The sequence below is a fragment of the Canis lupus genome, chromosome 25 (assembly GCF_003254725.2).
Source record: "Canis lupus dingo isolate Sandy chromosome 25, ASM325472v2, whole genome shotgun sequence".
Lineage (NCBI taxonomy): Eukaryota > Metazoa > Chordata > Mammalia > Carnivora > Canidae > Canis > Canis lupus.
This window is the reverse complement of record NC_064267.1, coordinates 47418419-47445073: the sequence shown is the minus strand read 5'-3', so window position 1 is coordinate 47445073 and position 26655 is coordinate 47418419. Positions and strand designations below refer to the sequence as shown.

At 43.5% G+C, this 26655-nt stretch overlaps 1 protein-coding gene across 3 annotated transcripts in view; it reads left to right on the top strand.

The window, feature by feature from the left end:
• Window positions 1-26655, top strand: part of IQCA1 (IQ motif containing with AAA domain 1) — a 146307-nt gene that overhangs the window by 9041 nt on the left and 110611 nt on the right. For 2 of the 3 annotated variants that reach the window (XM_025463554.3, XM_025463556.3), the window contains exons 2-5: window positions 392-716; window positions 4302-4421; window positions 7537-7728; window positions 9901-9972. In XM_025463554.3, coding sequence (XP_025319339.1) covers window positions 392-716; window positions 4302-4421; window positions 7537-7728; window positions 9901-9972 — 709 coding nt within the window. The remainder of the gene's footprint in view (window positions 1-391; window positions 717-4301; window positions 4422-7536; window positions 7729-9900; window positions 9973-26655) is intronic. The other variant, XM_049101295.1, reaches the window with a different exon arrangement.

The window sequence follows — 26655 nt, the reverse complement described above, 5'->3', positions numbered from 1 at the left end:
AAGGTAAGCGCAGAATCACGTTCCAACGTGGTGTTGCTCTATCTCATGCCCCACCAGCTGTGTGTATGGACAGGTCAGTGGAATATTCTGGCTCACAGCTTATTCATCTCTGAAATGGGTATGATCAGGCTGGTCTTACGGGTACGGTGAGGACTCACTTTTGTCATTTAGGTGAAAGGTATTTTTCAAGCTACATATTTGATAGCAAGAGCGGTAGTCTTGTGCAAAAAGCACACGCAGCTCAAAACAAGACGTAAATGGTCTAAAGGGAACTACATGCCGTGTTCTCGGTTCACGCTTGATGCTGTGTCATGGCAGCTATTCCAGCTGCCCGTTTTGTATGGCTCATGAAGGAATTTATGCTTATTTTCTGTCTCCCCCCCTTCCCCAGAATGTATAATAAGATGTGGCATCAGACCCAAGAAGCCCTCAATTCTTTGCTTGATAAAGAGTCCCAGAACATGATGGAATCACAAAGAAATCAAGTTTTCATCTTCCAAATGCTGGCCACCTTCTACATAAAATATGTGCAGATCTTCAGAAACCTGGAGGATGTCTATGACCAGATCGTCCACCCGCAGAAGCGAATACTGATCCGAAAAATCCTGGATGGAGTGATGGGTCGCGTCCTGGAACTGAAGAATGAAATGGTTGAATTGGAATTAACCGAGTTTCACTACTTTGATGACATCCTACAGGATCTAAAGTTGGCTCCTGTAAGTACTCAACTTCTTCTCTTCTCAGTTTCTTATTGTTTTAAATAAGCTATGGAGGCCTGGGGCCAATTTCCTAGTGACTCTCTAGACGTAGTTGCCAGTTGTTGGATGAAAAGTTGAAGCATTGCCCTTAGTTGGACCATGCGGCCATGGACAAGCGTTGGATTCCTGTAGTTTTGGGCATAGACACACCTTCACACAGACCTTGGGTCCATCGGACACTGAAGATGTTGTCTTCCTTGTCACCATGGTATCTGCCCAGGGATGTTGGCTGGAGCAGGCCAACTCTTTGATAAATACCCTGTGACACAGTCCCTCCCGAGTCCCAGTCCGAGTGCCCACTCTTCTGCTTCCAAATGAGATCTCCCTCTGGACTTTGTTGCCCATCATCTTCTTCAGGATGAGCAGTCTATTGGTTGCCAGTTCCTTACTCCCAGGTGGATGCATCTGCTCCTCTGCTTTGGGTCTCTGGTGACTCAGGCATTTTTGGCAATAGGCCTTTGAGACTCAGACAAGAAAGAAGGACATCCTGCCTCTCCCTGATGCCCTGGAGCTGTGAGCACTGTGCCCCCCGACCTTCACTGCCAGACACCCAGAGTCTTCTGATGCTCTGTCTGGCCGAGTCTGCCAGCGGCCAGTGGACAGCTCACTTCAGTGTCACAGTCCTATGAGCCCCGTCTTCATTCTGAAAAGAACATTTCCCTAAAATAAGATTAAAAGGAGACAGTGTTCAATTTTCTACCTGGCATTTTAATGCTTCTTCTTTTGAACATACTCAAGATTCTATAAAGGTTATGTTTCTTTCTGGAATAGACTTTCCTAGCGTTATTATTGCACTTTGTTAGAATGGACTATAAAGAATAGCTAAAATGATTGCAAATGTTGACAATCACTCTGGAACTTTTATGTTTATTGCATTCAGTTATAAGAGCGTGGATTAAAGCACCAGATTTTTTTCGGTCAGGTGTACTTTACTCACCCATGTGAGTAGATTGAGAACAACTGAGGATAAACATGAAATAAACAGTCATTAAATCATATCCCTAAGTTGAATTAATAAAGCAATATTAAGTGTGTTAATTTAATTCAGAAAATATTAAATAAGATTCTTGAAGTTGAAGAAGACATTTATGAAATTTGTGTCATGGGCTCCTTCAGATTTTCTTTTTTTTTCTTTTTTTCTTTTTAAAGATTTTATTTATTTATTTATGATAGACATAGAGAGCAAGAGAGAGAGAGAGGTAGAGACACAGGAGGAGGGAAAAGCCATGCCAGGAGCCTGACGTGGGACTCGATCCCGAGACTCCAGGATCACACCCTGGGCCAAAGGCAGGCGCCAAACCACTGAGCCACCCAGGGATCCCCTCCTTCAGATTTTCTGATTCACCTAGATCATTTTTTCAGAGCCCATGAGTACTGAAACGGGTGACAAATGAGTGACAGTGTCCAAGAAGCCTTCCTGCTGGGAGACTCTCAACTGTGTTTTCCACCAGTTCTGGAGCATGCACCCTGAGCCACGTGATGACACCTGGGCCCAGGTGGTTAAGGGAGTGTGTCCAACAGCAGCAGCATGGACTCCTGGGCCATGCTGGGCCAGGGAGACACACATGTACCAGCCCTGGGAGCTCCTGCAGGGCTCAGTTCTGCGCTTGAGGGTGGAAGCCTGACCAACCAGCACCCCTGGGTCTGGGCCTCTGTGGCCACCACCCACACAGTGCACAGCTCCCTTCTGTTTTGTTGGGCTGGCCCCCAGCTATCTGTACAGTATGACCCGCAGTCTGACCACAGCTCGTCAGTCCAAGGATGGGTCCTGATGCTGCACCAGGCAATCCTTTCCCAAGAGATTCTGAAACCAAGACAGAGAGGCGAGTGTCTGTCTTGAAGTCTCAACTACAGTCTCCCAAATTTGTAAGTAGTTGGAGCCTTAGCTCTCAGATGCTCAGAAGAATGAAGAAAGCTGCTCTTCAGAGTGAAAGAGGGAGAGAATGAGAGGGAGAGAGAAAGAGAGAGGCACGGAAGAGAGAGGACAAAACAGATTCACCAAGAGGAGGAGTAAATGGCAGCGTCCTGAAGGCATCTTCATCCCTGGACACGTCCTTGCTGATGACAGACTCTCTGCTGTGTTCCTGTCCCAGATCCACAAAGCCATAAGTCTGTCCATCGTGTACCCTCAGCTACACTAATCAGAAGAGCGTTTCTGCCGCCTGCCATGTAAGGAGCCTTCCTAATGTCGAGAAACGTGTAAGGGAGAGAGAGGGAGTTCCTCTGCTGGAACAAGTTTCCTTGATCTCACCCTGCAGAGGATGGGAAACCACCAGGTATCCGAGATGGACACAGAGTGTCACGTGGATGGAGGCCTAGCAGCCGATACAGGTCCTCTCTCTTCCATTCTCAACTGTTATATTTCCTCCCCCTCAAACTCTTAGCTAATGGACCAGATGAAGCCATGTCAATAAAATGTCTTAAATGTTAGAAGAGCACATCATTTTAACACACTTATTAATAAATAAAATCTCAACATTAAATAAAAGTAGAATCATTCTCTTCTGACTGCCCTCCATTCGCAGGCCACACTCACTCTGTGGACCCTGGAAACTCACCTGAAAACTCCCATTAGTTTAAGAAGGTTTGGTTTTTAAAAACAATTGCCACCTAGTACTGATACTGTCTCACCAAGTCCTAAAAAAAGACACTCCTTTATGGTTATAATGCTTGTTTAAGGGAAGGCCTGTTCAAACTCCCCTGGTTGGGAGAGAGGGTGTGGAGAGTCATGCGAAAATGGGAAGAAGGGGAGTTGACCCTGAAGACCAGAACCTTTGCTTTGCTGGGCCAACTGGTCTACCAGAAGGCAGCCAGGAGTGTCTGAGAGTCTAGGACAGTGTTCCTCAATGGGGGTGGCCAAGGGCCCATCCCACACGCTTGAATAACACTTCTACACCCCCGATAGTTGACCTCGGGCTGATAAATAGTTGTGTGACCTCTGCTAAGTGAAATATTGGTCATATGCATAAATGAAACATAGAAGTTTCTATTTATGGCATAAAAAGCAAGCTTCCTAATAAAGCAAATGAACTTTGCCAGTAATTTTTGTAATTTCGGGTAATTTAGGTAAAAATAAAAACAAATCATTAGGAAAAAAAAATGTGATCATTTACATGCAAATAATTAACGATGCTGATGATAAATTGTTATCAGGCTTAATTCAAAGATCTCTATGTCACAATACTTTGCTATCTTGCATTATTATTTTAGGTAGGCTGAGATGGTATTATATTTATTTAAAGACATTCATTAGGTTATTAGTCGATTGAGGATTAACTGATGTGAATTCTCAAGTTTTACTGAAATGATTAAAACAGGCCAAGGTGATGGTTTTTCCCCGTGATTTTGTGTCTCCTTAGCAGTAATGAATCCTCTTCATACCACTGGCCTCATCGCCTCTTAAATAAAGATGGGAGATGAAGCACATCTCTTTGATGTGCAATCCTTACTGTATATTATAAATAGATTTGAGTCCTGGAGTTGTGACAAAAATAACAATTGTGACAAAATTGTGCCTTTTTGCTTATTTTTTCTCCTCTCTAGCAACAATTAGATATTCCCATCCCCAAGTATTTTTTGAAGGAGAAATTGGAAGTAATCAAAGGAAGGGAGAAAATTCTTGCTCAAATATTAACCAGCACTGGATTAGATATACCCAAAAAGGTTTGTATATCATTTTAATAAACATCATTCCATAATCTATAAAACCTTTCTCTGTGGCTCCTAATTGTGCGAGAGACATTATTTTCAGCAGGTGGAAACCAGCACCCACGCCTCCTGCTAGTCGGCATGTAAGAAGTTGCTTACCTTCTGGATGTATTTTTGATGCTTCGTGACCATTATTTTTCAAGAACTTAGACATCAAAACATAATGCTTTGTTGGTTGAGTCGGTATCTCCAAGACTGAGCAGATTTATCAGCTCAGATTCATTTTTCATCTCAGACACCTTGAAAGTCAGAAGCAGAATGTTTTCCTGTGAAATAATTGTTAAGATAACGTACTGGTCAGTCTTTTCCTTCCAGATTTTTCCATGTGGCACCTCCACACCCAGCTTCTGGCGAGTCTGCTTATGCATTTCGGTGGCCCTCGCTGCCTCCCGCATCTGTGCCTCACATCCCCGGCTGGTCATTGCCCAAGCAGGGAGGCGGCAGCTGGCCGTCCAGGCTGGGACGATTCAGAGTAATTATCCATCAGTGACTCTGCTGAGGCCACAGGTGCAGCCCGGTGCCTGGGGAAGCCAGCACGTATGGGCTTCCTACAGATAGGGTATTGGCAGCCTGGGTCCTCATGCCAAGAAGATTCTGGGAGCCACCAGAAGGGCAGTGGGGAGGGAGAGGATGTGCCCTGTCTGCCTGCCGCAGGAAGCAGGTAGGGTGCACGACTGTATGAGGTGGCTCTGTGCTATCTCTTGTGCACAGGCACACTCCATGCTGCAGGGAGGGCTTGCTCTTTTCCCTACAACCCAGCCTGTCAAAATGGTACTCACTTAGCAGAGCCCGACTTGATGCAGCATCCCTTAGGAAACCTGTCCTGACCCAGTAACTCAAGAGGGCCTCTCCCTCCTCCGCCTCTCCCCTCACTGACCAGCCCTCCCTCTGCATTGCATTCCTGGAAGTTGTCTGGGGCTATTTCGGGGAGGGGGGGTCATCTAGCCATCCTGGCACCTCTTGGTGTCCTCAGTTCATGCATCACGCAGAAGGAAGCACTCAGCACTTGATCCAGCTCCCCCAAAGGAATCCCCTGGAGCAAAGCATTGATGAGCAGTAGAGAATTCATGGCGGATTTTATGGGGGAAATGGAGGAGGGAGGTGACATTGTACACACTACAGTCAAACCCCCAAAATTCCTCTTTGCTGCTTCTCCTTTCTGGTGTCCCTCTCCGCTTGTGCAGAGTTAGCAGCAGGAAGCTTGCTTTCTCAGCAGCCAGCCCTAGCCGGCTCCACTAGGTAGAGAGCCTCCCACCCCTATCTCAGCCTCTACTTCTGATAGGCCTAACGTCAGCAAAATGCTGGGCTCTGGACAACCACCTTCGACTTCTGGGTGACCTTCCCATGCCCTTCAGTGCCTCATGAGACTCCACTTTCACCTTAAGCTGCTTATTTCTTGATGATATATGCAGCATATACCGCCCAAAAGAATTTTGAGATGCGATTATTACCATCCAGTCCTACATCTTTAATGCTTAATATTTACTCTAAGGCCTTCCATAAATTTCAAAAATCTTTGTCTTTTTGAGTAGACCTCTCAAACCCTCCAAAGTGCTCGGTAAGGGCTGTAATGATTTTCAGAGCGACAACATAAAATCTAGAAGGAAGTAAGTACGATAATAACTAGTGTTTGCAGGACACTGGCCATGCGCTTGAGCGCTTGTACGTACCTTGTCTGATCCAAGGCCAACATGATACCCATTGCACTCTAACACGCCGAGGGAATTCTTGGAGATGTGCGCTCACAGCATATCCAAGGTGACAAGATCCCACGGAAAGCCAACGTCTGAGGAATCGTTGCATGAAAGAGGGAGCTCCTAGTGATGGTAGATGCACCATGGGGAAGAGGGTCAGTCTTGCTTCAAGCTGGCTCCACCCCTTACTGACCGGGGGAACTCGTGGTGACTCTGTCTCTTGTGTCAGCCACAGTCTTCTTCTGAACTCTTGACTGGTCACAGGAATACCTGCCTTGGAGGTTGCTTTGTGAATTTGCCAAGATTGTCTACGAAAAGCATCTGGCTTCTGTAGGGTCTCGGTAAATGCCCCTTGCCTTTCCCTGGTCCTTCCTGTGCACTGTCCCCCCCACCAGCACCCCGGGGCCATTACAGAGGAGACATCATCCTGAGAATCAGGGACCCTGGTGATGAACTGGAGCACCCCGCACTCGGGATCTCAGTGTCGGACATCATGTCCTGATAAGGACATCAGCCTATGACTTTCTGATTCCAGAGGCCTCTCACTTCTGTCTCTGTCCCTGCATGAGGCTCCACTGAGCCAGGCCCTGTGCCCAGCTTCTCCCTCGCCCTGGGACAACAGACAGGCCCACTGCTGCGCCCACTCAGAGCTCTCGCAGGGCTCTGAGTGGCCCAGCAGCCTTGCTCCTGACCCTCCTCAGGAAATGGCACAGCCTCACACCTGGCCCTGCCTCCCCATGGCCCATCTGACATCTCCAAAGGCAGCATTTTACTGCACCAGCCCTGGTTTTTGTCCAGTCGTAATCTTCCCATCCCATCTGGATGTTTTGAAATGCAGATTTGTAATTAGTTGAGGACATTTCATGTATAAATTGAATATGCCTAAAATGATGTTAACATTACTCATATTTACTAGATCATCCCGCAATTGATTTTGAAGTCAGCATTTTACTTCATGTGTGTTTTACTTTTTAAATTCTCATATTAAAGATATGCTTTTAATTTATATGTTGCTACTATTAAGTTAATAAAACATGGGTAGCAATTTTGAGCTTTATTGAATCCATTTTATTGGCATTCCCAGTATAATGTGCTGCCAACCTAAAATATTGTGGAACTAATTAGTATTTTGTTTGAAATGGTAGAGGAAAGCTTATGGGGTCCTTAAATATGGAACCAGAGCATGAGCATGGCACGTTATCAAAATTCACATAATTAATGAGGAGTGTGGTTAGTATTAAAGCACCGTCAGACTCTTTATCAACGGTTTGGGAACTCTTAGCAAGGTTGCCTTAGAAGTAAGCATGTGATGCTTCTGGGATCAACCGATGTAGTTAACGTGTTTCAACACTGATTTAACATGAATGTTTCCGCAGAAATACAGCGTGAAGAGTATCCCCCTAGAAGAGGCTGTTAAGCTAATCCAGATCTCCGAGAGAGCACGGCAAGGTCGCCTAAGAGCGATGTTCATGAAGCAAATCTTCCTTCGAGAACACAGATCAAAGCAAGCCAAGATACTTGGCGAGAAAGTCGCCGACGTGGGAGCCGCCGCGCTGCAGATTCAGAAGGTGCGAGTGTGGTGCTCATGGAGCTGGGGCACAAGTGTGTTGACTCGGCCAGAGATGCACCCCAGGGTCGGGGGTGAGCTCTGAAACCCCAATCTCCAAAACCCTACCTTTACTAGAACAGGATTTTGAATTCCAGGGAGATTTATTATCTTACCCTGGGGAAGCTGTTACCTAAGCTTGGTCCGGTTTTGGTTTTGGCTTGTGGTCGTTTGGGGGTTTTGGGGTTTTTTTGTTTGTTTGTTTGCTTGTTTGTTTTTAGAATTTATTATAAGTAGGTATAAAATTCTGGGCATTTGGTTCAAATATTTTTAAAGATCACTGATAATTGTTGGAAAGAAATATAAACCCTCATGAATCTTTACAAGTGTATTCACACACAGACGCAATCACAGAAGGGGCACAGGACCAACACCTGCTGGCTTGCGTACTGTTCACAATGCCCGTGGCCATCACCGAGCGCCAGGACGTTGGTGTTCCCTTTAGACGTGGGCCTCACGGGTCCTCCCCAGATGAGCACCATGGGTTTGCACCCCTGAGGGTTTGCACCCCGTCTTTTCCCAAACGGAGGCTAAGGTTGCTTACAGGAAAATGAGGAAGCTGGCCGTGTGGGGGAAATTAGAATGAGATGAGAGGGAAGGAAGGCACCAGGACGCAGACCCCAGCCAGAGAGTCGTGACCACCCCATCCCCGCTGGGGTCTGAATGGGGACGGGGGGCCGTGGGGGCAGAGAGGCCAATAACAAACCATTTCCTTTCAAATTTCTGTGAATATGGGAAGTTCTAAACCAGCGTCTTGAGTTCAGAGCTTGAGTTGTACCCGTCCTGGATGTGACCGTGTTAACCTTTCCCCACATTACAGTGGAAACTTTTCTTTGAGAGCTATGAAGTGCTGCCCTTAGATCTAGCCCCACGGTCCTGAAATCTGGAAGTTTCTCCTTTTTTTTTTTTTTTTTTTTTTTGGAAGTTTCTCCTAAAGAAACCCAAGTAGGGGACTCTGGCTAATGAGAATTATAAAGTCACTTCTTTCCTCGCCCCACCCACCTTCCTGACATATGACATGGTGCATATTTAAGATGTACGTTGTCGTGATTTGATATACGTGTCTACTGCGAAGGAATTATCACCATAAGGGTGACTAAAGCATCCATCACATCGCATAATTACCAGTTGTTGTAATGAGGATGCTTACGATCCACTCTCTTAGCAGCTTTCGAACACACAACACGGTGTTGGCTACCGTCACCATGCTGTGTACGGAAATCCCCAGAACTCATTCATCTGGTAGCTGGAAGTTTGTACCCTTGGGCCACTTTCACCTGTTTCCTCAACCCGCCCCCCGCAGCCCCTGGCAATCCCGAATCTGCTCTGTTTCTGAAGGTTCAGTATTTTAGAGTCCACGTGTGAGTGAGATCATACAGTAGTCGTCTTTCTATGACTTTTTTCACTTAGCGTGCTGCCCTACAGTTCATGCATGTTTCACAAATGTCAGGATTTCCTTCCTCTTTTGACTGAATAATATTCCATTATACACACACACACACACACACACACATATGTATATCACATTTTTTATCCATTCACGGATGGTTTGTTTCCATGTGATATGTTGTAAATAATGCTGCAGTGAACATGAGGGTACAGATATCTCTTCAAGACGGTGATTTCATTTCCCTCAGATAGGTATCCAGCGTACGATCCCTCCGTCATAGGGTAGCTCCATTTTTAACTTCTGGAGAAACCACCACAGTGTTTCCACAGTGGCTGCTCCAGTTTGCATTCCCAGCAGCAGTGCACGAGGGTTCCCCTTTCTCCACATCCTCCGCAACACCCATTGTCTCTTGTCTTGTGGGTCAGAGCCACTCTGACAGCTGTGAGGCTGTCGCTGGCCCAGCAGTGGGTTGCGCGGTTGGCAGATGTGCTTCCATGGTCTTGGACGAGTGTGGATCCTGTCTGGTCCCCAGGTGGATGGGACAGCCTCTGGCACCCCTTGTTTTTTCTTTAAAATCTTTGCCCATGATCACAGAAGAAAAAATATTCCATCAATGCGCACATACATGAACGGCCTTGACTGTGTAGTCATCGCACTGTTTGAAATGGGAGAAATCATAGGACAATGTTTTCCTTTTTTATTTTTTTTAATACATTAGTCAAGTAACCTTTTATTTGTTTTTAGGTTTGGCGAGGTTTCCATCAGTGTAAGAAAACCAAAAAACAGAGAGAGGAGGAGATGATATTCCTGGGTATGGTAAGTTCCCTTACAGGCTGGATATGCGTATGGTTAAGTCTTGTGTCTTCCTTAGAGAGTTTTTGTGGGAAGAGAGGAAAGAAAAATAAGTGACCAATGACTTAAGAGAACGGGATCACCTGTAATGTACGGGCGGAGCAGGCCTGCGTCCGTTTACACGTCTCTTAGAATATGTGGACTGCTCTGAATGTGGAAACGAATAGGACGCCGCCCCCGCGTCATGTCTGCACTGCCCTCTGTTAGCATTCGTGGTCAACAGAATGGGCTTGCACCGAGACAGCTGGCTTTTCTCGGGTGACCTCCACGGTGACTGCTCCGCCACAACTGGAAGCGTGTGTGTTCGTTATCTGTCGCCGTGGAACAACATTACCACAGTTTAGCAGCTCAAACACACACTCACATCTCAGCTTCTGTGGCCCAGGGTCCAGGCTTCGCTCCGTCGTCCACTCGGGATCTCGCAAGGCCGAGCGCAGGGTGACCCCCGAGGCCCTCCCAGGTGCAGTCCCCGTACAGGCTGGTGTGGTTGTTGGCGGGACTTGGTCCCTCATGGGCTACAGGCCACAGGCCTGCTTTTCGCCAACTGTCAGCTGGAGGCAGCCCCCAGCCCCGCGCCCCGTGGGCCATTCCGTGTGGCAGCCTGATCGGTCCGAGCTAGCACGGGAGACAGAGACACCTGCAGTCTCCAGCTGCGTGCTTCGCCTTTCCCTCTTTGGGTCCCTTAGAGGCAAGCCACGGGGTGCACCCTCACGCAGGGGTGCGCACTAGCAGGGGGATGATTGGGGACCCTCTTAGCACCTCTTTCTGTGCAAAGGAGTGTTTTGCATTCCCTGCCCCATGCGAGAGGCCCTGTCCCCACCCTCCCCCACCCCCAGTCCCTCCTGAACACCAGCCCCAGCTCCCCAGGCCAGCCCATTCTCATCCCTTTTAGAAGCTTCTGCCTTTCATTCCACCGAAGCCCACCCACCTGCAGGCCCCACAGCCGGGCTGTGGCTCTGTCCCCCGGGGCAACTCAGAGTGTGTCTGCTTCCCCTTCCCCTTCCACCCACGAGCCTCACGGACGTGCAGGCAGCTCTCGGGCCCACGCGCCAGCGCTTCTCAGAGCTCATTCCTGCCACAGATGGCCACCGTTCTGGCGGGCCTGGTTTCCTCGCTGCCTTAAGGGACATCACGATTTAAAAGAAGGCCTGTTCTAGCACTGAGTTGGTGCACTGGCATGATCTACATTATTTAGCGCCCCATGTTTAATGCCAGGGATAAAAACACTGCACCAGTGACGTTGATAGACACTGTGACCAAATCTTTGCAAATGCTGATCCCATACCAAGCTCTGCTGAGGCTAAAAGAAGAAAAGCAAATGTGAATACACTGTGTGTAATCACAGATACCGATATGTTAAAAAAAATGATTAGACAGTATCATGAGTGACTAAGGTAACAAATTAGAAAATACTGAACAGAGAAGATTATCTAGGGAAGTCTAAATATCAAAGCAGACCAAAGAGATAAAATATCCCAAAAACCAATCACTACAGCGAGTGCCAGAGATTTTTTCCGAACGCCCACGTTCGTTTGGGTGCTATGAGGGGCAGGTGCCAGGCTGGACTTAGACACGCAGAATATGGGGTCCCTGGGTGGCTCAGCGGTTTGGCACCTGCCTCCTGGAGTCCCAGGATCAAGCCTCACATCGGGCTTCCTGCATGGAGCCTGCTTCTCCCTCTGCCTGTGTCTCTGCCTCTCTCTCTATCTCTCTCTCTCTCTCTCTGTCTCTCATGAATAAAAAAATAAAATCTTAAAAAAAAAAAAAAAGACACGCAGGATATTTACTGGGAGGAAGAGAGGGAGGAGCAGAGGGGCCAGGGGAGCTCCACCAGGAGGCAGGGGTGAAGGAGAGGGGTGTGGTGGAGGAGCCACTTCCAAAACAGAGGCCAGCACCATCTTTAAAAATCTATGCTGTGGATCCCTGGGTGGCGCAGCGGTTTAGCGCCTGCCTTTGGCCCAGGGCGCGATCCTGGAGACCCAGGATCGAATCCCACATCGGGCTCCCTGCATGGAGCCTGCTTCTCCCTCTGCCTATGTCTCTGCCTCTCTCTCTCTCTCTCTCTCTCTGTGACTATCATAAATAAATAAAAATTTTAAAAAAATCTATGCTAATAAAAGAGAAGAGAGGGGCACCTGGGGGCTCAGCAGTAGAGCGGCTGCCTTCAGCTCAGGGCATGACCGCGGGGTCCTGAGATCGAGTCCGGCATTGGGCTCCCCGCATAGAGCCTGCTTCTCCCTCTGCCTGTGTCTCTGCTTCTCTCTCTGTATCTCTCATGAATAAATAAATAAAACCCTTTTAAAAAGAAAGAGAAGAGAGAATCAGGAATGGGGATGTCTGGGCAAGGACCCAGGGCCGAGGGCAGCTCAGAGACCACTAACGGGGATTTAAGTGGGCACCCACCTGCCTGAGGACCATCTGTCTCATCACAAACATTAAAACCCTTATTCCTGTTTGCTCAGAAATCCTGACCCTTTGCAAACTTCTTTGCTGAAAAAAAAAAAAAGAAGAAGAAGAAAGTGAGCAAAGTTTACAGTATGTCAATATTCCTATCAGAGTAGTTTTATAATTGTAGATTGATGCCCAGAAATAGTTCATACAGTTAAAACATCCCACTGTGCATCTTTCAAAGTGATGTTCAGAGTTTCTCTGTGTCGTGCAAATTGTGAACACGTAATCCTATTTTTTACACTTTGACTTATTCTTACATCTTTCTAACATAAACTACATAAATACATAAAATGTATTTTATGTCTAAAAACTTACAGATAGGGGATCCCTGGGTGGCTCAGCTGTTTAGCGCCACCTTCAGCCCAGGGCATGACCTGATCAATAGTCAGTTAACCCACTGAGCTACCCAGGTGCCCCATGGATTTTTATGATTGAACACATTTGCTGGGTGGCATATTATTTAGTCATAAAAAGAAAGAAATCCTGTCTCACGCTATATAGCATGGGCAGATTTTGAGGCCATTATGTTAAGAAAATTAAGCAGTCACAAAAAGATAAATACTGTGTGATTCCACTTATCTAAGACACCCAGAAACTAAGAGAAACAGAATGGTGGGGTCCAGAAATCGAGTCCCACATCGGGCTCCCTGCATGGAGCCTGCTTCTCCCTCCGCCTGTGTCTCTGCCCCCCCCCCCGTGTTTCTCATGAATCAATAAAATCTTTTTAAAAAATAAATAAAATACAAATTTATAGATAAAACACATGTTCAGAATGTTATGGGGGGGGCAGATAGGAATCACAGTTTTAACAATTTGTAGCTCTTTTAACTGAAACTTTATCTAAAAGACGCTGAGCTCTAGGAAACAAACTGAGGGTCGCTGGAGGGGAGGTGGGTGGGGGGATGGGATCACTGGGTGACGGGCACTAAGGAGGGCACGTGATGTGATGAGCACTGGGTGTTATATGCAACTGATGAATCCCTGAACTCTACCTCTGAAACTAATAAAAGAAAAAGAAACTTGAAAACTAAACAGTATCAATTCATACTACCTTTTTCCAATTCTGTGTACCTGTTATCAAATGTGTATCTCAAGAGGAGAAAAAAATCAGGATTGAAGATTTTTCCTTTCTTTCTATTTACAACAGTTAATGTGCTCAGAGAATAATAGAAGAAATGAAAAAAAAAATACTGTAATTTGTACTTTTTTAACCAGCGTAGGGATGTGGGTTTCATCGTATTACTCTTTTCTTTCTATGTGTAAGTTATAGTCGCTAATACTGCACTCGATCTTCTCGCTTTTAGAAAAGAGAAATCAAGGGGTCACCAGTGTGTGGTGGATCCAAGAGTAGGGAGACACGTCAGATCCCGTTTCTGTGATTGACCACGAACTTGTCCATTTAGGCCATGTTTCCATCAGGGCTCCTAGTATGAAAATGTTAGATTTTCTTTGCGGAGATTTTAGGATTTAATTCAGTTAAAAGATAGTATTGGTGATATTATTAAATATAGAAAAAATATATATAATTTAGTCCCATATTCATGATATTGCTGTGCAGCTTTCATCAATTTTATGACAGCGCGTCCTAAGTAACAAGCGACATGGTAAATACACTTCTTTTAGGAATGTCTTCTACCTCCCTTCGGCCCCACATCCTGGACCACTACACCTACAGCTGTGGCCTCTGTGCATCTCCTCCCTTGTCAGCACAGAATAGAAAATATGAATTATTTTGCTTGAGGAAGGAATTCAACTCTGTGTTCTAGATGTTTGGAAGGGCATGGTCTCCGGGTGAAGCGGCCTGGCATCCCTGCACATGTTTATAAAGTCTCAATCGTGACATCCAGCCTTTATTATCTGAAAAAAAAAATGTGGTAAATCACCCCTGAGTATGCATACATGATTTAAGAAACGCCTTGGTCTTGATCATCTGCATTCTTGATTTCCCTTTGGTCTTTGAATTTAAAAAATAAGTCAACATTTATTTTTGGAATTGTGACCCCTGGGGACTGCAGCCCATCTTGGACCCGGCAGTTGTTTGGGCATGCTCTGAGAGCCACATGGTGGTCTCTCTTCCAGCTGTCGCAGATCGGTTTTTTTGTTTGTTTGCTTGTTTTTTTAAGTAGGCTCCAAGCCCTGTGGGGAACCCAACACAGGACTTGAACTCATGACCCTGAGATCAAGACCTGAGCTGAAATCAAGAGTCAGACAGTTAACCCACTGAGTACCCAGGTGCCCCATGGATTTTTATGATTGAACACATTTGCTGGGTAGCATATGATTTAGTCATAAAAAGAAGGAAATCCTGTCTCACGCTATATAGCATGGGCAGATTTTGAGGCCATTACGTTAAGAAAATTAAGTAGTCACAGAAAGATAAATACTGTGTGATTCCTCTTATCTAAGACACCCAGAAACTAAGAGAAACAGAATGGTGGCTGCCAGGGGCTGAGGGAGGGGTGGGGGGCAGATGTTGCCCAGTGGGTATGGAGTTTCAGTTTTGCAAAATTAAGAAGTTCTACAGATCTGTTTCACAACAATGTGAATACACTTAACACTGCTGAACTGGATCTTTTAAAATGGCTAAGGAGATAAATTTTGTTGTGGTCTTTTTTACCATGATTTTTTAAAAAATCTTTTAATTCACCGGGACATTGAAATGTACACTGAAATGTACTGAAATATTCGCTAGTGGTCAAAAATACAAATTAAAGGGATCCCTGGGTGGCTCAGCAGTTTAGCTCCTACCTTTGGCCCAGGGCATGACCCTAGGATCCAGGATAGAGTCCCACACTGGGCTCCCTGCAGGAAGCCTGTTTCTCCCTCTGCCTGTATCTCTACCTCTCTCTCTCTGTGCCTCTCATGAATAAATAAATAAAATCTTTTTTAAAAATACAAATTAAAAATTAACTGACATACTGCATTTCCTTAAATCCTGGTGTCATCGATTGTAAGATGCATCATTATTTTTATGTGCCTTTAAAGAAAGAAAATACTGTCAAATAAACCAAAACATGACCTTGATTGTAAGGTACATCCATCCCTAATTTCGGATATATTCAACTATGAAAACTATGCATCTTAGAATTGATGGAATAGGGTAAGGTCTTCCTATCTATAAGAAAACAAAAAAAAAGTTTTTTCAGGTTGTGATTATTGCCAACTTGAAATAATTGAGAGTGAGAGGAGACACTCATTCTCCTGCACCATGAGTTACATCAACTCAGCCTTTCTAAAGGACCATGAGCCAGGTGCCACAAGATCTTTAACATATTTATTTTTTTAATAATAAATTTATTTTTCATTGGTGTTCAATTTGCCAACATACAGAATAACACCCAGTGCTCATCCCGTCAAGTGTCCCCCTCAGTGACTGTCACCCTTTCACCCCCACCCCCGCCCTCCTCCCCTTCCACCACCCCTATTCGTTTCCCAGAGTTAGGAGTCTTTATGTTCTGTCTCCCTTTCTGATATTTCCTACCCATTTCTTCTCCCTTCTCTTCCCTTTCACTATTATTTATATTCCCCAAATGAATGAGACCATATAATGTTTGTCCTTCTCTGATTGACTCATTTCACTCAGCATAATACCCTCCAGTTCCATCCATGTTGAAGCAAATGGTGGGTATTTGTCGTTTCTAATGGCTGAGGAATATTCCACTGTATACAAAAACCACATCTTCTTTATCCATTCATCTTTCGATGGACACCGAGGCTCCTTCCACAGTTTGACTACTGTGGACATTGCTGCTAGAAACATCGGGGTGCAGGTGTCCCGGCGTTTCATTGCATCTGTATCTTTGGGGTAAATCCCCAGCAGTGCAATTGCTGGGTCGTAGGGCAGGTCTATTTTTAACTCTTTGAGGAACCTCCACACAGTTTTCCAGAGTGGCTGCACCAGTTCACATTCCCATCAACAGTGTAAGAGGGTTCCCTTTTCTCCGCAACCTCTCCAACATTTGTGGTTTCCTGCCTTGTTAATTTTCCCCATTCTCACTGGTGTGAGGTAGGATCTCATTGTGGTTTTGATTTGTATTTCCCTGATGGCAAGTGATGCGGAGCATTTTCTCATGTGCGTGTTGGCCATGTCTATGTCTTCCTCTGTGAGATTTCTGTTCATGTCTTTTGCCCATTTCATGATTGGACCCTCAAGTTTATGGTCAACTAATATTCGATAAAGGAAGAAAGACTATCCACTGGAAGAAAGACAGTCTCTTCAATAAATGGTGCTGGGAAAATTGGACATCCACATGCAGAAGAATGAAACTAGACCACTCTCTTGCACCAGACACAAAGATAAACTCAAAATGGATGAAAGATCTAAATGTGAGACAAGATTCCATCAAAATCCTAGAGGAGAACACAGGCAACACCCTTTTTGAACTCGGCCACAGTAACTTCTTGCAAGATACATCCACGAAGGCAAAAGAAACAAAAGCAAAAATGAACTATTGGGACTTCATCAAGATAAGAAGGTTTTGCACAGCAAAGGATACAGTCAACAAAACTAAAAGACAACCTACAGAATGGGAGAAGATATTTGCAAATGACGTATCAGATCAAGGGCTAGTTTCCAAGATCTATAAAGAACTTATTAAACTCAACACCATAGAAACAATCTCTAACATATTTAAATCCGTTGCCCCTGCATTCTATTTCTGTCTTAAGGAAATCGTCAGAAATAGAGATTATGTACATGGAAATCTCCTACAGCGTTCTTTTTAATAATGAAAAATTGGGAATAAAATCAATTCAGAGTAGGGAAGTAGTTAAATAACTTCTGGTGGACCTACATTAACACAGTAGTATGTCACCATGGAAAAGCATGTTCATAGCTAATTTTTTATGACATTAAAGTGCTCAAAGTGAAAATTCAAGGTGTAGAATTACACATATAATACAATTTCAACTAAGTATAGTCACACATCTATGCACATGCAAAGGGAAGAAAAGATACCAAGTTCAAATAGCGCCCTTTTTTTCCACATGGGACCTTCAGAAGATTTTGTCTCTCTGTATTTGTATTTTCCAATATGCTTAAATTTTACGTCAATAACTGGAAGCAAGCACACATTTAAAATGAAAGCAAATGGCTGTAGAATCATATCTTTTTTTTTTCTCCTGAGATCTCCACACCATTTGGTGCATATGGATGGGGAGACAGACATTGATATAAATTTGTTTCTCTGTCCCACCCTTCAGAGGCACACAGATGCAAGATGTCATGATAAAAAAACGGTGGTTAACTCCAACTTTGTACTTTCAAAACCAAACTAGCAGTCAAAAGATTCCATCTGAGATCATCTAAGTTTGACATGAAATTTTACATTAGTAGTTTGATTCAACAATTTCCTTTTAATTTAATTCAGCAGCCATTTACTGAACATCTATGTGTAGCATGCCAGAAACCCAGGAATGGCCCAGCACCCTTTTTCAACCTGAAGTCTTAATTGCTTACACTGATAGCACACAGAGATAGAATTACATGTTTATTACTGTAATTTTTCTGTTTTATTTTGGAGTTTATATTTACTCAGCTGAAATCAAAGAAGTCTGTATTAATTTTTTCAGCAGTACAGGGTTTGGCTAGTATAAAAAGACCACGTTGTCTGTTTTGTGTTAAATGTGACTTTCTTCAGTTTGCCTTTTTTATCAAGTATGTCTCCTCCTGGTAGTGTGCATTCTATTGAGATTTTGCATCATTGAGAAATATATGGATTCAATTTATAAAAGAATGATATCTTCTGTTCTCTGGCTGATAACCATAAAAATCCATTATCCCAAATCCAAGAAATGTTTTCAATTGAATATATTTTCCACCATATCACTAATGAAGATATTGTCCACTCACTTTAAAATTTCATTTTTCCATTATTTCACTTCGTGACATCATGCCAATGAATAAACCATTGTCTTATCTGATCAAAACAGTATTTGGTATGTTTGGGGAATCTTGGCATGTTTCCAGGTATTTAGTAACTAAAACCAGAATTAGAGCAAGAGACAATATTACGCCTTCCATTCCTGGTTTCTTTTACCATTGTCATATAAATTATTTTTTGATATTGCCATTTTAAATATTTATATTCTAAAATCTACAAAAAAGAAAATAAATAGCACTCTAAAAATTCCTGTGCAGTTATTTTAATTGGCAGAGCCAATGGAGTGGATCGAGTGGAAGGAAACTTAATGAATGTAATACATTTCCTTCTGTGGATCTCTTTGAAATAATTTGTCCTACGGTCATGCCCATCATATATTTTATGTTACCCTGGAGCTAGCAATGTTTTCATTATAATAAAGAACACTGGGGGACACTTATTAAAGGGGAAGAACTGTCACTTTGAAATGAGTCAACTAAGTCCTCAAAGCACCATAAAACCCAGCTCACCTTCAGATTCTAACATCCAACAAACTATATTATAGATTATTTGTTGGTCAATTTGGTCTTTCTTTTTAACAAATATCCCAAAGCTGGAGCTTGGGCACCCAGTAAGCTCCCAAAAGGCAGGTCCCTCAAAGGCTCCCCTTGGGAAGGCGATGCTTCTGGTGTCCTCAGTGGTCATGGGCTCTTCTTTGGGAACTGTTGTCAAAGCCAAAATGAGTGAAGAATCAAAATGAAGTGCTCCTTATGGTCACACTTTAGTTCCAACCAAAACCCACGTCATCCTTTATGTTATCATTAAGAACCCCCTGTTACTAAGATTTCCTCATATGTTTTCTTTTAGAAGGGTTATAGTTCTTACATTTAGGTCTTTACTCCATTTTGAGATCTTTAAAAAAAAATATGTGGTATGAACTGAAGTTCATTATTTAAACAAATGGATGAAAAAAAAAAAACAAATGGATGGCAAATTGTTCTAGCACATTTGTTGAAAATATGGATTTTCTTTAGGGGCACCTGGGTGGCTCAGTGGTTGAGTGTCTGCCTTTGGCTCAGGGTGTGGTCCCGGGGTCCTGGGATCAAGTCCCATGTCAGACTCCTTGCAGGGAGTCTGCTTCTCTCTCTGCCTATGTCTCTGCCTCTCTCTCTGTGTCTCTCATGAATAAATAAAATTAAAAAAAAAAAAACCCACGTCATCCAACGCGGTCATGTACATAACTCATTACAGTTGTCTTCAGATGACGTTTGTTTCTAGAAATGAATTTATTCCCCCCAAATAGGATTTGTCATCATATGTGGGGTTCTGTTTTGCCTTGTTTTAGTTTTATTTTGCTTTTTAAAGGCAAATGAGCTGTTCCTTAAGTGTCCCTAGGGGAGGCAACATCTTAGAAATGAATGCATGTCTTTAGGCACCAGCTTTGGAGGGTTTGCTCTGCCATGTTAATAAGGAGCCAGGCATCAGGGGTGGCCAGCTGGGAATGTGCACCCAGCTCTACCACGGGGGCTGGTGGAAGTCATAGAGCAACATGCTTGTTACCCTCTCCCAAGCCTCAGTTTCTTCTTCTGTAAGAGCAGGATGATGCTACCTATTTCACAGAGCTGTTAGAAAAGCTTCAAGAGAAATTATAGGTAGAGGGCCTGTCCTGGAGCTTGGGATGGGATATGCCTTCAAGGAATCGTGGCCAACACCAATCATCGTGGAAGATTACAGTACATCGTCACAACAACTGAATCGTGAAGAAACGTGATAACTTTTCCATGGAACAAAACAGAATATATTCCAAAATAAGTTGTTGGATAAAATACACACGCCGCCGATTTCCCAATACAAACTCTCTTGGCCTTTGTTATTTGCTGCTCAGATTTATGAACTTGAAATTAGTGTGTTAAAAGTAGGATCTCAAAAACAGTGGAGTTGGAGCAGCCCGTGGGGTCCAGGTCTAATCCGCAGCCACCTCCCCACATCAGATAACTGTGAGAGGAGAATTCTGAAGACCCCCGAGGCAGTGGGTGCTGCCCACACACCACCCACGCTATGTGTGTTGCACCAGAAAAAAATTTCACAAACCAAGAAAGGCAGTGCCCCCACTACAGGTGTGCATGAAAGGCTCTTAGGCAGAGCATGGAGGTCAGAACTGGAGGCAGGACATCGTTTTCTGTTAAATGGGATCTTCCAGTCTAGTTACTTGAGAACTTTTAGTTGGATTTTAAGTTGTTACTGTTGTGATTCTGCTTTACTCTTGTCCCGGATCCCCAGATCATCAGAAATTACATGATGAAAAGAGTTCTTTTCCTTACCCTCCCTTTGTTACCTGATCCCAGGATTCCTATACCTCCATCCTAGGACAGGACGTTTGTCTGTATCTATCTTGGATTAGGGCCCATTACATAGTCTGTTAATGCAGCCAGTAGAGTTGTTAAGGCTGAGAACTCTGGAGCCAGCCTGCCTGTGTTCAGATCCTGGTTCTAGGATCTGTGGGATCCTAGCTGTTGGGAACTGGGGTGGCGACTTGACTTGTTTGTGCCGCGATTTCCACATCTGCAAGATGGAGATGGTCTTAGCACCTTGGTTGTAGATTTGTGTTGATTCCTCAAGAAATTGCTATCTGTAAAGCTTTTAAAACAGTGGCTTTCACATTGCACATGGGGAACACTAGGTGAGTGTTAGCTGTTGCTTTTCCTCAAATGGTTTAATATCATGGGTTTATTTGTTCACATCATTCATGATCCAAAAATACTTACTAATTGCCTTTTTTTAATCTATTTAAGTCAGCAAAGACTAAAAGGGTTAATGTCACCATATTGGCAAAGTGTCGAAAGACAGACTCTGTCCTACACTGTTGGGATAATAAATCTAGTAACATGTTTGCGAGGCAGACTGGCAATATCTATCAAAATTACAAATGCACATTTTCTTAAAAAGTATGATCTATAATACCCATAAAAAAACCATTTTCAGACAAGATGCATTAAGCCAGAAGACAAAGCCATGCATAGAGGGTAAGAGCAGAGATGCCAGAAACAGCCCTCGGGCCAAAGCCCCAGTCTCCCACGGAATGGCTATGTGATGCTGGACAAGCTCCTTGACCCTCCAGAAACTTCAGCTTCCTCTCATATAAAATGAAGATCAGGGACATCTGGGTGGCTCAGCGGTTGAGCATCTGCGTTCGGCTCAGGGCATGATCCTGGGGTCCTGGGATCGAGTCCCCCATCGGGCTCCCTGCATAGAGCCTGCTTCTCCCTCTGCCTGTGTCTCTGCCTCTCTATCTCTCTCTCTGTGTCTTTCATGAATAAATAAATAAAATATTTTTAAGAAATAAAATAATAAAATGAAGATCATAGTGCCACCTACTCATAAGTTTATTAGGAGGAATGAATTAGTTAATATTTGTAAATCACTTAAAATCATGCCTCATTCCCAGAAGTGCCATCATCAAAGTGTTGATTTTAAAAAATATTTTTTTAAAAAGTAAGACACAAAAGTAGCAGCTGAAGCTTCCATCACTAATCAGTTGGAAACTCAACTTGACCATTCCGGCTCCGCTCCTAATTTAGCACATCTTAAAATTACTAAACCATGTTTAGAAGTTAGGTTCGCGGGCTGGAAAAAAAAAAAAGGAAAAAAATTATTATTTCATAGTTTTGCACTCACTAAACTTGCAGCATCCTAAAACCAGGACCTACCATCACCACTCTGAGCAGAGGACCCAAGAAAACCATTGGCTGTGGCTCTGCGTACAGTCTTTTCCCCACTTGTGCTGCTGGGTTCGTCTTTACAAGCAGGTATATTTGTATAAACACAGACGTGCAAATAGAGATGCGTTGCTCTAAATGAAATGATGGGACACAATGGCTTATTTTCATAAACTAAGGAGCACCCCACACACCGTCTTGAAATGGCCCAACCGCAGAGCAGCTCCCTTCACAGCGTGAGGCATTCATTCCGTGTGCAAAATTAGAGCAGGAAACGCGTGGTGGGAGTGGGGAGCCCACCGAGCTGCCTCTAAATGCTTCCTAATGAACCCCAACCCACGCTGCGTTCAGTAGGCCTGGCGCTAATTAATCTCTGCGTGGACGACAGCAAGAGATTTCACAGGATGGCCATTTGCTTGGAGGAGATGCTTCCCCTTCCCCTCCTCGCTTTGCCCTCAGTGACAACAAAGCCCCACAAGGAAGCCACACCGACCCCCACGCCCAAGACGATGGGCTTCTGGAGAAAGTTGCCGGCGTTAAATCAGTCATCTGCCCATATATTTGTGACTGATAAATTGAACAGATCTTCATGTGGACAAATGTCCATTTTATCTGACTTAATTTGAACAAGGATTTTTAAAGACAAAGCCCATCAAACATTAGATAAGCATTTTAAGTTAATGGACCGTGGCGTCCTATTTCCCCACAAACCCGGGAAGCATCATCAGATGTCCTATTTTAACAGCAACATCAATTATTAATATGTATATTTTTGCTGACAGAGGACCTTGCTATCAACGTAGGTTTCGCTATCCCGTTCCGGGTCATTAACTGTGGAAAGCTTGTAAATATAATGGTTTATTCACATGGGAAGCCTTCATTAAGATGCATTATTCTACAGCTGATGTATTTCAATATATAGTGTATTATCATGTTCTCTATTTCCCTCTAATATTCGTAATTTATTTTTAAATGAGTTGCTGTTTACGCGGTGAGTTAACAAATTTGAATTCCATATGACCAAAGTTGCTAACGAGGAAAAGATGTTTTAGCCCAAAGGAAAAGCTGCTCATTAACATAGGACCTAAATATATTATAACCTTTAAATTCAAAAGCGACTAGAGAAAGAAGCTACAAATGACCCCAAATGTATTTTTTTTTGTGGGAGAAAGTCTATATACCAAGAACCATGCATGAATACACACATATTAACGGCACAGCATGGTGTAATAGGAGAAACATAGAACGGAAAGAATCTGGAAACCTTCCTGCCAGCTTCTTCATTAAGGTAGAATGACTTGGGAGGGCCACTTAGTTACGATCCTCAGTGTCCTCATCTGTTCAATGGGATGGTCACGTCCTCATTTCTGCCTCCAAAATGGATGTGAACATCAGCAAGGAAATGTAGAAAGAGAATGCAGAGGACAGAGCACCACGCCACTAGCATCGCATTAGAAAAATCCAGCAAGAGCTGAGAGATTTCTCTGCCCACTCGGAGATCATGGAAGTGCTAGGAAGTGGGAGGAATGCTTCATAGTGTCATAGAGCTATTGCCAAAACCCAAATCAGAGCCACTTACTCATTGCTTCATTTTTTAGGGCATGAAAGGGGGAAAGACCAGCTACACTATAGTTTATCCATGTACATCTGCCAAAGAAATCCGCTCTGAATTACCATAAGAGCAACGTTATTGGGAATAAAGCAATAGCATGCGATTGGTTGACAGAGTAGAGGATCAGAAAATGGATGCAAGACCTCAAAACACTTTTGCACATTCATCACAGACAAAGAAGAAATTTGGGTCATTCATAGTAGAGATCTATTTTAACATCTTCATGAAAACCATGAACTTTAAAATAATCATTGGAGAGATCCGATAAAAATTGCTCTGTGCATTATAAACTCCCACTTCATACATTTAAATGCAAACGCTATCACCTGGAAGATATAAGAGTTGGGTATTTTTTTAAATGATTAGATAAAGAAAATTTCTCTCTGTGTGTTTTGGCACAAGATACATAATATAGCCATGCCCTGAACACCTGCATAGGGAGGGAATTTACTTCATTTGTTCTTAACATTGTTCTTTCAAGTGATCCTATAATTTTCATTCTAGATTCACTTTTAAAGTGGTTTTAGCATTTTTTTTCCTACCATGAATGTTGTACGTTTTCATTATTCTGAACTCAGATCATTGGATTAGTTCCTTAGACTTTCTAAGGCATATTTTTAAAATATTATATGTATAATTTTTTTCATCTTTTTCACCGACTTTGTGTTGTTAAGTGGGTGCTGTATTCTAATGGCATCTCAAGTGTGGTTTCTAGTCGAGAAATTATTCCCAGAGATTCGTAAGTATCTCTTGGAAATTGTGTGGTGTGTGACTGTGTGTGCGTACATGCATACTTGTTACAATTATGTATTGCATTCATGTGGAATTCATTTTGATATAGGGCATCAATTGAGTCTTTAAGAATATCTTTTTTCTAACTAATTGATTTCAATTTATAATTTTGTTAGTGTCCTTTGTAACTAAGGCAAAATTTTGTCCTATACTTGAATTTTGTCCTATATTTGTTTCAAAGCTTTTGAGATGAACTTTACTGTTTTTCTCTTATCCTTGCAGTTTTCTTTGTACAGTAGCCCCGAGCATCCCTGGGTTCACGCGCTTAGACGTTAGCACACCTGACCTTATGGTGACAGTCGCCATAACAACGGCAGTAAATGCACTGAGGGGTCCCTCTGGGCCAGGCTCTGTAGCAGAGCCTCATGTACAGTGTTCCACTGAGTCTTCACAATCTGATGCTGTACTCGTCAAAGACGAGGAAACTGAGCCACGACCATGTCACTGACTTTTACAAGGTCACAGAGGTAGCAGTTGGCTGAGCCTCATCTTGCACCCAGGCTTCTGTCCCAAACCCCAGAGCATGGCTTTGGGTCAGATAAACCAGGAGTTGTTTCCTGCCTCTGCCATATGAATTTGGGAAAGCTAATTAGCCTCTCTGGTTCATTTCTTTGTATTATACAAATACCTGCCTGACAGGATTATTTAGGGATTGAGGGTTCACTTCTGTAGTGTGAGTCTGTACTTCCTCAGCAAACAATATCTACATCTTCTGTGATTCTTCTATTAAACAACTCCTCCCTTTCTTCCTCCTCCTCCTCCTCCTCTGCCCCCTTCTCCTTCTTTGTCATCACTTAGGCTTTGCAGGCCAGACAATCTCTGCCACAACCATTCAACACTGTCCTTCGACTGTGAAAGCAGCCACAGACAGTATGTAAATGACTGGGCTTGGCTGGGATCCAGTATAGCTTTATTTACAAAAACATGCATTTGGGTCCAGTTCGACCTGTGGGCAACAGGTTACTGAACCCTAACCTGGATAATTATCAGAATCATCTGAAGATTTTCCAAAACTACTAGTTTCTTCATCCTTCCTCGCTCCCAGGATAAAACTGGGAATCTATTTTATTTTTAAGCTCTCCCAAATTTTAAGAAAAAAAAAAAAGAAAATTTGGAAAAAATGACTCACCAGTGTATTTGAGGATATGTTGCATCTAAAAAAAAAGTCCCCAAACAAAATGACTACTAAAAACAAGAAAGGAGCAAATATATTATAAATAAGATAGAATTCCAAGGAAATGAAAAGAAGGCTCGCAAAGGCAAAACAATAACCCCTCCCCCAAAAAATATTAAATATTAATCCCAAATAATAAATGGACATAACTGAAAACGAATTTTTTTAATTTTATTTATTTATTCATGAGAGACAGAGAGAGGCAGGGACATAAGCAGAGGTAGAAGCAGGGCCCCTGTGGGGAGCCAGGATAGGGACTCTATCTGGTGACCCTGGGATCAGGCCCTGAGCCAAAAGCAGATGCTCAACCACTGAGCCTCCCAGACATCCCTGAAAACCAAATTAGTTCTGGAAGATAAAGCTCAAGAACCCACCTATAACATAGTGCAAGTAGGTAAAGGGGAGATGGGACATATAAGACAAAAGTTCAGAGTTACAGGAGATTATTCTGGTGGCCTGGCATTTTATCTAATATTTGTTGCAGAGAGAGAAGTAGGGGGAAAGGAAGTAACAGAAGGGAAATCTTCACAGATGGAAACATAATTTTTTACGTTGAACGGACCCACCAAAGGGAGAATATGGTGAGTGAGGACCTGCCCACACCTAGACGCATTTCAATAAACGTTCAGAGCTCTGAGGACAAAGCAGGAGCAAGTCACTGGGGGCTCTGCATGCTAGATGTCCCCTCCAAGGAAGCTGCCACGGTGCCATTCAGGTGGGAAGGGCCCAAGGAGCACGTCAGAAAGGCAAGCACTGAGAAGGTTCACGGCAGTGTGCATCCACTGTGACTCTTACACTCATGGGCACATTTCAGCAAAATGAAAACAAGAAAGATGAAGAGTAAACTGAGAAATCAGAATGACCTAGGGTTAAATTTAAATAGCATCTGCTAATTTCCATGGTGTAGATATTCCCATGATGGCCCATTCAAGCTAGTAGCGGGAATAACCCCTTTGGGAAGATAGGCATCCTGGCACACCATCATATAGTATTTTCGCCGTAGAGATACAACAAACATAAAGAACATCAAGAACATTGACG